Below are 13,909 nucleotides of genomic sequence, written 5' to 3' on the forward strand. Positions count from 1 at the left end.
ATCCTAAGGGGAACAGAAATTGCTTTGAGCCAAATGAAAATGAAAATATATCAAAATCTGTGGGATACACCTAAGCAGCACTTAAAGGAAAACCTGTAGCTTTAAATGCTTAAAGAAGGGGCACTTGAGTGGCTCAGTTAAGTGTCGGCTTTTGGTTCAGGTCATGATCTGAGTCCTGGGACTAAACCCTGTGCGGAGGCTGGGGGTCCCCCCACTCAGCAAGGAGTCTGCTTCTTCCTCTGCCCCTCCCCCCTTGTGCTCGCGTGCACGCTCTCTCAAAATAAAATCTTAAAAAAAAAAAAAAAAGATGTGGGGCGCCTGGGTGGCTTAGTGGGTTAAGCCGCTGCCTTTGGCTCAGGTCATGATCTCAGGGTCCTGGGATCGAGTCCCGCATCGGGCTCTCTGCTCAGCAGCGAGCCTGCTTCCCTCTCTCTCTCTCTGCCTGCCTCTCTGCCTACTTGTGATCTCTCTCTGTCAAATAAATAAATAAAATCTTAAAAAAAAAAAAAAAGATGCTTACAGAAAATAGATCTCAGATCCGTGATGTAATCTTCCACATTAAAAAGCTAGAAGAGGGGCCCCTGGGTGGCTCAGTGGGTTAAGGCTCTGCCTTCAGCTCAGGGCATGATCCGGATGGTACCCCGCATAGGGCTCTCTGCTCAGCAGGGAGCCTGCTTCCTCCTCTCTCTCTCTGCCTGCCTCTCGATCTCTGTCAAATAAATAAATAAAATCTTAAAAAAAAAAAAGCTAGAAGAGCAAATTAAACCCAAAGTACGTAGAAGAAAAGCAACAACAAAGTGGAGAAAAGAATAAAAATGTAATAGCCAAGGGGCACCTGGGTGGCTCAGTGGGTTAAGCCTCTGCCTTCAGCTCAGGTCATGATCTCAGGGTCCTGGGATCGAGCCCCACATCAGACTCTCTGCTCAGCGGGGAGCCTGCTTCCTCCTCTCTCTGCCTGCCTCTCTGCTTACTCGTGATCTCTCTCTGTCAAATAAATAAATAAAAATCTAAAAAAAAAAAAAAATGTAATAGCCAAGAAGTCACCATTGCAGATGCTTAAATCAACCTTTTTAATAAATTGATAATCCGTTGTTAAAAAAAAAATGTAATAGCCAAAAATAATACAGAAATATGAAACTAAAAATTTGCTTTGGGGGCAAAAAAAATCCGTAAAATTGATAAACCTTTAAATAGATCGTCCAAGAAAAAAAAAAGACAGATTACCAATATTAGAAATGAAACAGTGACCATAACTACAGATCCTATAGTAATTAAAGGAATAATAAAGGACCATTTTGAGTAATTTTATGCCAATAAAATAATGAACTTAGATAAAATGGGCAAATTCCTTGTAAGAAAGAAATTATTGAAATGGACTCAAAGAAATTCTGGAAAAAACAAACAAACAAACAAACAAAAAAACCCTGCAGGGTTAGATGGCTTCACTGATAAATTCTATCATCACACATTTAAAGGAAGAAATAATACCAATCCTACATAAACTGAAAGAACACTTCCCTACTCCTTTTATGAAGTCACTACTACCATGATACTTAGAGGACAATACAAGAAAAACTAAAAATCAAAACTCCTTATAAACAAGACAAATAAGACATAAAAACTATTAAAAATATTAGCAAACTTGGGGCGCCTGGGTGGCTCAGTGGATTAAGCCGCTGCCTTCGGCTCAGGTCATGATCTCAGGGTCCTGGGATCGAGCCCCGCATCGGGCTCTCCGCTCAGCGGGGAGCCTGCTTCCTCCTCTCTCTCTGCCTGCCTCTCTGCCTACCTGTGATCTCTGTCTGTCAAATAAATAAATTAAAAATCTTTAAAAAAAAAATATTAGCAAACTTAATTAAGGATAATTCAGTAAGGACAGTGAGTGTATCGCAGGGATGCAAGTTAGCCTAAGAGTCCAAAATCAATAAACACCACATTACAGAATAAGCTAAAATACTATATGACCTTCTAAATAACTGCAGAAAATTCAACAGACAATATTCACTACTCATTCATGCTATAAACTCTCCCCATTCTAAGAACAGAAGGGGAACTTCCTCAACCAAAAGAACAGAAGAGGAACTTCCTCAAACCTGATAAAGGGTATCTATGATAAACCTACAGCTAATATCCTACTTAATGTACTGCAGGTCTTAGCCAGTGCAGCAAGGCAAGAAAAAGAAACAAAAGGCCTACAGATTGGAAGGAAAAAATAATCTATCCTTATTTGGAGAGAGCATCATGTTAAAGCAGAAAACCCTAAGGGATTTATTAAAAAGTTACCAAGTATCAAAACCACAGATACCACTTCACATTAGTCAGAATGGCTAGTACCAATACAACAAAAAATAACAAGTATTGGTGAGGAAATGGAGAAAAGGGAACCCTTTGTGGACTACTAATGGGAATGCAAACTGATGCAGCCACTATGGAAAACAGTACTGGAGGTTCCTCAAAAAATTAAAATTAGACATACCATATGATCCAGTATTCCACCTCTGGGTATTTACCCAAAGAAAGCAAAAACACTAATTTGAAAATATATACGCACCCTATGTTTATTGCAACATTATTTACAATAGCCAAGATATGGAAGCAACCAAATTGTCTATAATAGATGGATAAAGGAGATGTGATACATATACACACACACACTCTCTCTCTTGAGTATTAGTTGGCCATAAAAAAGAATGAGATCTCATCATTTGCAACAACATGGATGGGCCTAGGTGGTCTAATACTAAGTGAAGTAAGTCAGACAGGACAAATATCATGAGTTCACTTATATGTGGAATCTAAAAAACAAAACATGAACAGAAACAACAAAAAAGACTCAAATCGACTCCTAATACAAAGAACAAACTGGTGGCCGCTAGCAGGAAGATAGGGGGAATGGGTGAAATAGATAAAGGAAATTAAGAAGTACAAACTTCCAGTTATGAAATAAATAAGTCATGGAAATGAAAAGTACAGCATACAGAACACTGTAAATAATATTTTAGTAATATTGTACGGTGACAGATGGTGACTATACTTATGGGTGGGACAGTTCATTAAATTATAAAAAGCACTGAGATATCGATGAATGAATTAACAAAATACGTGCAAGATCTGTACAATAAAAAGTACAAAATGTTACTGACAGAAATTAACAAGGCAATAAATAAGTGGAAATATATCCTGTTCACAGATTAGAAGGCTCACTATTGTTATGATGTCAGTTCTCCCCAAAATGATCTATTATAGATTCAATACAATCCCAATGAAATACCCAAGAGGTGTTTTTGAACAAACTGACAAGCTGAAGTTAATTTTTTTAAGTTAATTTTTAAAAAAAAATTATAGAAATCCAAATAATTTCAAGACTTGCTATAAAGTTATAGTAATCAAGACAGTATAACATTGGCATAAGAATAGACATGCATGGGGCGCCTGGGTGGCTCAGTGGGTTAAAGCTTCTGCCTTGGGCTCAGGTCATGATCCCAGGGTCCTGGGATCGAGCCCCACATGGGGGCTCTCTGCTCAGTGGGAAGCCTGCTTCCTCCACTCTCTCCGCCTGCCTCTCTGCCTACTTGAAATCTCTGTCAAATAAATAAATAAATAAATAATCTTAAAAAAAAAAAAAAAAAAAAGGAATAGACATGCATACCAATGAACAGAATAGAGAATTCAGAAACCCATGGAAAGGATAATCTTTTCAACAAATGGTGCTAGAATAACTAGATATGCATATATAAAAAAGAGCCTAAGCCTTTGCAATACAAAACTCACAATGAAAGTACGATCACTTTGGGGAAAGTTATACAAACACTATATGACTCAGCAATTCCACTCCTCTAATTACTTACCATGGAGAAATGAAAACACACATCCACACAAAAACCCATATATGAATGCTCATAGATGCTTTATTCGTAACAGCCAAAGACTAGAAGCACAAATGTCATTCAACAATGACTAAACTACAGTATATTAATACAAGGAAAAATTCAGCAGTAAACTAAAGAACTACTGATACACACAACATGGATAAATATGTAAAAATTATTCCAAGTAAAAGAAGCCAAACACAAAAGGACACATATTGCATGATTCCATTTATATGAAACTCTAGAAAAGACAAATCTAATTATAGTGACCAAAAAGAAATCAACACTTTCCCAGTACAGGAGCCGGGCAGGGACAGAATGACTGAGATGGAGCACAAGGGAGATTTGGGGTATAGTGGGAATGTTCTATCAATCTTGACTGTTGTGATGATTTCACAGATGCACAAATTTGCCAAAGCTCAGCAAAATGTACCCTCAAAATGGGTACATTTTATTGCATGTAAAATATACCTCAGTAAATCTGATTTTTTAAAAAAGGTCAAGGCATCCAGAGAAACAGACTGGCTGTATGAATTTATCTCCTCTTGCTCCTAACATCCCTTACTAAATTAGAAAAGAAAGGTCTCAAATAAATGGTCTTAGCAACCATCTAAAGAAACTAGAAAAAGAGCAAAGGAAACTCAAAAGTAAGCAGAAAAAAGGACATAATAAATATCAGAATGACAATCAATGAAATAGAAAATAGAAAAATAGAGAAAAATCAGCAAAACAAAAGCTGGGTTCTTTTTTAAGAAAGTATTACATCATAGTGTTCATAGTGTTCATAAACTCAGCCAGACTGAGAGCCAGCCTGAGAGCCAGAAGAAAGAAAACACAAATTACCGATACCAAAATGGGAAAGATGACATCACTACAGAATACCATGTAGAATGGGGCACCTGGGTGGCTCAGTCGGTTAATCGTCTGACTCTTGACTTCCGTTCAGGACACGATCTTCCAGTCATGAGATCAAGCCCAGCCACCCTCCCTTGGGCTCTGTGCTGAGAGCAGTCTACTTGGGATTCTCTCTCTCCCTTTCTCCTGTCCCTAACTGCATATGGGTTTTCTCTAAATAAATAAATAAAAATCTTTAAAATAAACAAACATAGATAAATAGATACAAAAAAGGCTAATAAGGGAATGTTATTAACTTCATGCTAATAAATTTAACAACTCAGATGAAATTCTTGGAAAGACAACCAAAGCTTACCCAAAAAGAGATACCAATTCTTCTATATAAATTCTTCCAGAAAAAGAGGTAGAAATACTTCCCAATTCATTCTGTGAGGCCAACATTACTCTGATACCAAGACCAAATGAAGAAATTATAAGTACAGGGGCGCCTGGATGGTTTAGTTGTTAAGCATCTGCCTTCAGCTCAGGTCATGATCCCAGGGTTCCAGGATCCAGCCCTGCATCAGGCTCCCTGCTAAGCAGGAAGCCTGCTTCTCCCTCTCCCACTTCCCCTGCTTGTGTTCCCTCTCTTGCTGTCTCTGTCAAATAAATAAATAAAACATTTAAAAAAATAATAAATAAATAAACTTCTAAAAAAAAAAGAAATTACAAGTATAGACCAATATCCCTTTATTAAGGCAGATGCAAAAATGCATAATAAAATTTTAGCAAATCAACCCAATGCTACTACTTTTCAAGGATAATACTTTAAGACCAAGTGCAGAATGCATGAAAACCAGAAATGTACCACTGGCTTAACACTAGAAAATCAAATATTCTCCAATTACTGGACTTTAAAAAACACAACAACACTGTATGATCATCTTAACAGATGCAGAGAAAGTATTCAACAAAATCCAATATCCATTTCTAATAAAACTCTCAACAATCTATAAACAAGAGAGATCACTGCAAATTTGATAAAGGGTATCTAGGAGATACAGCTAACATAATAGTTAACGGAACCGTGAAAGACTAAATTAAATGCTTTCCTGCTAAGATCAGCAACAAGTTACTTGTATTACTTGTATTAAGCATTATACTGGCGGTTCTAGCCAGTGCAATATGGCAAAAAAATTAAATAAAAGGCATCCAAGTTGGAAAGGAACAAGTAAAAATGTGTTTATTTGCTAATGACACGATCATAGATAAGAGAAACTGAGGTGATGGACAAAAAAGGCACCAAACTAACAAGTAGAGTTTATTAGCAAGGATGCAGAATAAGATCAATGTACAAAAATGACCTGAATTTCTATATACTGTCAATGAACAATCCTTCATAAGGATGGGAGCATATACTGCTGGTGAGAATATAAAATAGTACAACCACTTTGGAAAAGTTTGGTAGTTTGGGTTTTTTGTTTGTTTGTTTGTTTGTTTGTTTTTTAAGGATTTATTTATTTGAGAGAGAGTGAGTGTGTATGCATGAGCTGGGAGAGGGGCAGACGGAGAAAACTTCAAGCACTCCCCGCTGAGCAGGAGCCCAACTTGGGACTCAATCTCACAACCCTAAGACTGTGACCTGAGCCGAAATCAAGAGTCAGATGCTTAACAGACTGAGCCACCTAGATGTCCCACGTTTGGTAGTTTCTTAAAAAATTAAACATATACCTACCATATGGCCCAGTCATTTTACCCCTAGATTTTTACTCAAGAAAAATGAAAGCATAGCCATACAAAGATTTGTACATGAATATTCATAACAACTTAATTTTTAATAGGCAAAATTTGGAAACAACCCAAATGCCCATCAATAGGTGAATGGGTAAACAAATTGTGGTATATTTCTATAATGGAATACTACTCAGCAGTGAAAAGGAATAAACTATCAACAAATTATGAATTTCAAAATAATTATGCTCTGAAAAAGAAGCTAGTATATATATGATTCCATTTACATAAAATTCTAGAACGTACAAACTATAGTGACAGCAGATCAGTGGTTGCCTGGGAAATGAAGGTGGCAACAAAAGGCAGGAAGGAGGAATTACAAAGAGGCACAAAGAAATTTTGTGGTGTGGTATATTTATCTTAATTGCAGCTAGTTTCATGGGTGTACAGAAATGTCAAAACTCAACAAATTGTACATGTTAATTTTGTGCAGTTTACTATATCTGACGTATTACTCAAAAAAGAAAATCGAGCAACCTCATGGTTCAGTTAGTTAAGCAACTGCCTTTAGCTCAGGTCATGATCCCAGTGTCCTGGGATTGGGTCCCATATGCTTCTCTCTCCCCCTGTTCTTGGGCGCTCTCTCTCTCTCCCTCTCAAATAAATAAATAAAATCTTTAAATAAAACAAAAAAAAAAAAAGAAGAAGAAGAAAGAAAGAAAGAAAAAATCTTAAGATAAGCAGTTCATAAAATAACAACATAATATGCGAAGGGAACAAAGAAGGAAAAAAACTCTTAGAAATCATAAATGTGAATATGAAAGTAGTCAGTAAGAAGAAAATGTCCCAGCAAGTGGAATAATTTGCATAAAATAATGGATAAAGAGAAGACTAAGAACTTTCCAGAAAGAAAAAAATAGGTTACATTAAAAGGAATAAAAATGAAATTATTAAGTATTGTGATTGTAAATAACAGACTTTTTTTTTTTTTTTAAGATTTTTATTTATTTATTTGACAGACAGAGATCCCAAGTAGGCAGAGAGGCAGGCAGAGAGAGGAGGAGGAAGCAGGCTCTCTGCTGAGTAGGGAGCCCAATGCAGGGATCGATCCCAGGACCCCAGGATCATGACCTGAGCCGAAGGCAGAGGCTTTAACCCATTGAGCCACCCAAGCTCCCCCAATAACAGACTTCTTAACAAGAACATTAGATATATGCCTTCAAAACTCTGAGGAAAAATGACTTTGAATTTAGAATTCTATACCAAGCTACCAATCAAGTATGAGGAAAGAGATGTTTTCAGACATGGAAGGGCCACCCAAATTTACCTATCACTTTCTTAGAAATTCTCAAAGAATGTGCTCTACTAAAACAGATCAAGAGGAAGAAATGGGGATCTAGGGGTGCCTGGGTGGCTCAGTGGGTTAAAGCCTCTGCCTTCGGCTCAGGTCATGATCTCAGGGTCCTAGGATCGAGCCCTGCATCGGGCTCTCCACTCGGCAGGGAGCCTGCTTCCTCCTCTCTCTCTGCCTGCCTCTCTGCCTACTTGGGATCTCTGTCTGTCAAATAAATAAATAAAATCTTTAAAAAAAAAAAAAAAGAAAGAAATGGGGATCTAGGAACAGGATTCAACCCAGAAGGGCAGCAAAGGCAAACACTAGGATGACAGCTCTGCAGCAAGGCTAGAGAATAAACAGTATAGATTGGAGCAGAACACAAGATTCTAGAAAGGTTTCCAGAAGAAATTTTAAAGGAATTGATAGATTACTGGGTGTGTCTGAACATTTGTGGAGGGACACGACACAGACACACAGGCAACATAAGTAAGGAAGTAAGTTGCATTTGTAAAAAAAATTAGTGATAAATTAATTTACAGTTTAAAAAATAAGTGAGGCCATGAACCACTCCACAAAAAGAAATGATTCAAGAAAATGAAACCACAGTATACTACTGACTTTGCAGTAAGCAATATTCACATAGCTGTAATACTGACGGATATGGATAGAACAACCATTTAAGGCAACTACTACCAGAAAACAAAAAATAATAAGCGTTGGTGGGGATGTAGAGAAATGAACCCTTATACACTATTGGTGGGGTTATAAAATAGTACAACCACTGTGTCAAACAGTAAGGAGGTTCCTCAAAAAATTCAAAGTAGAACTACCATATGATCTAACAATACTTCTGGGCATAAATCCAAAAGAACTGAAAGCAGGTCTTAAGGAGATAGGTATCTCTAGCAGATAAGCACCCAAGTTCAAAGCAGTACCATTCACAACAGCCAACAGGTGGAAGCAACTCAAGTGTCCACTGAAGGATAAATGGATAAAGTGTGGTACATTAGTCTGCCATAAAAAAGAAGGAAATTTTGGCACATGCTACAACACAGATGAACCTTGAGGACATTATGCTAAATGAAATAAGCCAGTCACAAAATGAAGAGTACTGTTTGATTCCACTTACACAAAGAATCTAAAATAGGAAAATTTATAGAAACAGAAAGCAGTATGGTGGTTACCAGGACTACAGGGAAGGAAAAAGGCTGGCTGGTTTCTCATTTGTTTTGTTGTTTTTTTAAAAATTTTATTTATTTATTTGACAGAGAGAGACAGCAAAAGAGGGAACACAAGCAGGGGGGAGTTCAAGAGGGAGAAGCAGGCTTCCCGCAGACCAGGGAGCCTCATGCAGGGCTTGATCCCAGGACCCTGGGATCATGACCCAAGCTGAAGGCAGCCGCATAAGGATTGAGCCACCCAAGGTGCCCCATGGCAGTTAACACTTTAACCAAGTAATCAAACTTAGCATCACTATTAGATCACCTTGTCATAAGGTGGTGCCCCCAGTATGATACAGGATGAACACACAACAGTAACTATGAATTACACCAGCCAGAAATGCTTACTCTGAATCCCTCCTCTACATCCAACTTCCATTTCATAGGAAATACAGGCAAATAGAGAAACAAGTTAAATGACACCACAGGGAAACAATCAGACACAATTCATAATGTGAGACAATCTACAAACAAGTGACCTAGATTAAGAGAGACTAAGGAGACAATAATTAAACATGTGAACCTTGGTTAGATCCTATTTGAACAATACAAGAAGACATTTTTGGGACAACTGGGGAAACTGGAATACAAACTAGGTATTAGATGATTTTTAAAAATTATAATACATATTTCAAAAAACATCAATAAAAAGTGTTTAACCTCACTAATTATTAAAACAAAGTATGTTAAAATTTACCTATCAAATTGGTGACAATAAAAATTAATACAATTTTTGGGGGCAGGACAATCTGGTAACATGTAACAGAGGTTTTCAAAATATTTATATACTTTACCCAGCAATTCCACTTCTAGGTATTCATCCTATAGAAATAAGAGTTGTACATAAATATTTATTGACCAGAATGTTCACTGCAGCACTACTAATGAAAATGGGACAACCTAATTATCCAAGATGGAATAATAAATTATATAATACTTTCTAATCATTAAAAACTTGAGATATTTAACATGAAAGGGTACTTCGAATACATTAAGTATTTGGAAGGTAATAGCTATTTTTTGTGTTCCCAGAGGGCTGAACTAGAAACTACCACTGGAAACTATAGGGAAGCAGTTCGGCTCAATGTAAGAAATAACTTTTCTAAGAATTAGAATTTTTTAAGCAATGAATGCCCTGCTTCATGATTTAATGAGTTTTGTATTATTAGAATTCTAAGCAAAGGCTGAATGGTCACTGGACAAAGATATACAGAAAAGATTTATATGTTAGGAGAGTAAAGAGAAGATCTTTTCTACTTTTTTCTACCTTTTCTACTCTTATGAATTTATAATTCCATATAAAGTTTTCCATGAGCTGGAATGTCAGGAAGAAGTTGTTCGTATTTCTTTGTAAATGTTATTAAGAGACTCACATGGCGTTCAACTAAAAAGAGATACTAGAATAATGAAGTTGAAGGATGATTTATATTATCATATTCTATATCAATAATATACACATTATTGATAAAGTGAAAGATGACTAACCTAATGGAAAGGATTCAAACTGAATTGGCAGGAACTACACTTGAATCTACTAATTTTAATTTCTCTGTATCTAATAAAGAACTTGAACAATTATACTTTTCCAAGGTGACATAGCACTATACGTATCAAAAAGGACAGGAGGCACTATATGCTTCCTCTGTTTGCTTCTGGCTGCTCTTTACTTCATATATAGAGGAGCAATGAAATATGCCCCCCACTCTCCCTTTGCAAATGAGTATATAATCTTTAAACTCTGAATACACGAATAGTGGGAAGGTACACAAGAACATGGTATCATACTAGGTTCCTAGAAAGCAGAAGCAAGCAGTGGTTTCCTGTGAAATTTTTAGAATAACTGGTGATGTTCACAATTCTTCCACATCAAAAAGGAATCCCCTAAAAGATGCACTTTTTAAAAAAATAACTTTATTATGGTTATTTTTTCAAATACAAAGTAGGAAATAACATAATGAACCCACACATAACTATTACTCAGCTTCATTCACTAACATTTTGTTAAAGCCGTTTCCTCTAATTTTTCACAGTTTCGGTTTGGGTTTTGTTTTTGGTTTTTTTTTTTTTTTTCAAAATTTGAAAACCAATACCTGGCACCATACAATTTTACCTATAAAAACTTCAGTGTGAAAGGATACCCTTTCTTGCAAATAATACCAAGTATTCAATAAATGTTGGCGACCATGGCTAGGTACTGTTCTATCACCACATTTGTACCTAAATTTTCACATATGTTAAGCCTCATTATTATACCCATTTTGCAAATGAGAAAACAGAGTTTTATTGGCTCAAGGTCACACAGCGGTGGAGCTAGGATACGCACCCAGAAGTTAACTCTAGACTAGACTTTACTTTCCCAAGCACTAAAGTATGCTGTCTACTCTATCTGCATTATCCTGGTTGTTCCTCGTGGGATATAAATTATTATGGTATAGTGGGAGAAGGACTGCTGAATGAGAAAGAGACAGGAAAAGATGCTACAAACATAAGCAGCTGCTCACAGCTTTTCTTGTGAAATTTTCTTTTCCAAATGCCCCAAATGAGAAAGGAAAATATAATTAGATATTATCATTCTGAATTGCCTAGGACATAAAAGAAAGTCACTTCACAGAGGGAAAAGCAATGTCCAAGTCTCTTCCACAGAGGTTAAACATACACAAAGTTCCTTTGATCTGCCCCTCCAATCAATGACCCAGGTGAAGGGGGTCCAAGCCCCTCTCCAAGGGAGAGGAGTGTCTCTAGTTCCACCAGACCTTTAAAATAGTTCAAACAAAGAGAGCTCACAGAGGGCTGAGCAATCAGTACAAGTAGCATTTGAATGCTTAATGAAACCTGTGACTAAAAAATAAAAGGACCTGGAATAAAAAATTCTTCTGGCCGAATGTAGTTCTAAAACTACTAAATAATTAAAGATTTATAAGGAAAGGGGCGTCTTCTCTGAATCTTTTAGCCAAAAGTTCCCCTAAAACTCTTCCTAGTGATTTATGACAGATCTTCTAGTAACAGAATTATCTTCCCCATGGAGACTACCTAGAGCATCCCTCTTCCCCATCTTCTACTTTCCCCAAACACAAACAGAAGTGCTTCTTCCTTGCTCCTAGTGCACTTTATACATAATTCTATTAGAACTGTATCTCTACTGATTAGAGATATTCTAATCAATATTGTGGTATAATTATCTTTTCCTTCTGTGAGCTATCAATTCCTAGAGAGCCAGGACCCTACTTCGGTCCTCTTTACATTTCCAATCCCTAATCTTCAAACCTAGCACCACTGAAAGTGGTTGAGAAAGGCTTGCTTAATGAACAAAGAAGCTGAAGATGATGGAATATGGAGCAATCTTTATGAGAAAGAATCCTTTTATCAGTACCTCTCTGATCTTGGCACCTTCATTAGAGCCCACAAGTCCCCCCCCCTTTAGGAGTTTTTCCATCAGCTACTAGTCCAGAATGAATAATAACATAGACAATAATCTCTTGAGGGCTGGAGAAAGAATCCAGTCATTTTGGTTTCTAAGAGCTTTTAGTGAGCCAGGGAGAAGTCAGCTTGAAGAATCTGGAAGGTAGTCAAAACCTTTTAAAAGCTTTTATTCAAATGTCAAGATGCAAAATGGTATTTGAAATGCTTGCTTTTTACATTTAAATCCTAAAGGAAACAGGGAAAAGAAATAATTCTAAATAAAATACTAGCGATTACTAAGCAGCCCCTGGTCATCCACTTCTAATTTTCCAACAAAAAATTCCCTTTCCAAAAACTATGGGTCTGGTTACATCCCTCAACCATGGGGGAAGCACTCTTCACGTACTGGTATGAGTCTCCTTAGATCCCCTCTAATACTGGCTAGCCAAAACACTTAGGATCTTATTTGGTTAGGCAATCCCTTCAAGTAAAAATCTGTGGGTAAGAAAGTTCTCATCAGTTTAAGAAAACTCAAAATAATCTCCCAGTTTAATCCATATTACACTGGAAAAAAGAAAAATCCCATCACATCTTTTACAGGCCATTCTACCATGTTACCTTGGTTAGTGTTCTTCGGGTGTGTTATATGAGCAATGACTTCCTTGAGATAACTTTCCTTCTGCTTTTCTAGATCTGACTGTGAAAACGTCGAAACATTAGTCCTTGAACAAAGCAAATCAGGAGGAAAAACAGTCCATTAGAACAATGAGTATAGTGCTTTGTAGAGAGAACTCATATATTACTGATTAGTTAGAACAACTAACTTTCAGAGGCAAAATACTCTTTTAAGATCCAGTGACAGAAAACATTATTAGTTACACAGTATAAAGCTGAAATCAAGCATGGAGATAAGGTAAAAAGGAAGAGGAGAAACAGATACAAACTCTTGCTAACAAGGCATAAGAAAGTGAAGATTACACCTAGTCCCTAGAGAAAGAAAGCACTTGTTGAGTAATTCAAGGTTAATCAGGACATAGCTAACTTGACGAGCCACAGAAAAACTTAATGAGATAAAGACTAAAAAGAACCAGCTGGATGTGGCAATTAGAACACTGGTGACCTTGGCAAGAACAATGTCTGGCCCTTGCTCATTCTTATTGCACTGATAACTGTGGAGTCAGTGGAAGAGAATATTCAGATAGTAAGTACACAACTGTCCCAAGTAGCCTGACTTGGCTCCTTGGTATAATTTCCACTGTAAGTCAGTCACAAAGTTTCCCTCAATTATGCAAACAAAACAAATAAACAACAAAAAAAAAAACCCAAAACACTGGCATTAGGGAGCATAGTCAAAGGAGACTTTAGCCTTATTTTAAATATATTTTTGAAAATTTAAAGCAGTGGGGTGTGTGGGAGGTTCAGTCAGTTAAGCATCTGCCTTTGGCTCAGGTCATGATTCCAGAGTCCTAGGATGGAGCCCTGCACTGGGCTCTCTTCTCGGCAGTGAATCTGCTTCTCCC

General features: G+C 37.0%; 1 protein-coding gene across 8 annotated transcripts in view; it reads right to left on the reverse strand.

Moving 5' to 3' along the window:
* LOC123952909 (S100P binding protein) overlaps positions 1 to 13,909 on the reverse strand; it is a 51,453-nt gene that overhangs the window by 12,019 nt on the left and 25,525 nt on the right. For all 8 annotated transcript variants that reach the window (XM_046022619.1, XM_046022628.1, XM_046022599.1 and 5 more), the window contains one exon: positions 13,008 to 13,111. In XM_046022619.1, the coding sequence (XP_045878575.1) occupies positions 13,008 to 13,111 (104 nt within the window). The remainder of the gene's footprint in view (positions 1 to 13,007; positions 13,112 to 13,909) is intronic.

Source organism: Meles meles, chromosome 1, assembly GCF_922984935.1.
Source record: "Meles meles chromosome 1, mMelMel3.1 paternal haplotype, whole genome shotgun sequence".
NCBI lineage: Eukaryota > Metazoa > Chordata > Mammalia > Carnivora > Mustelidae > Meles > Meles meles.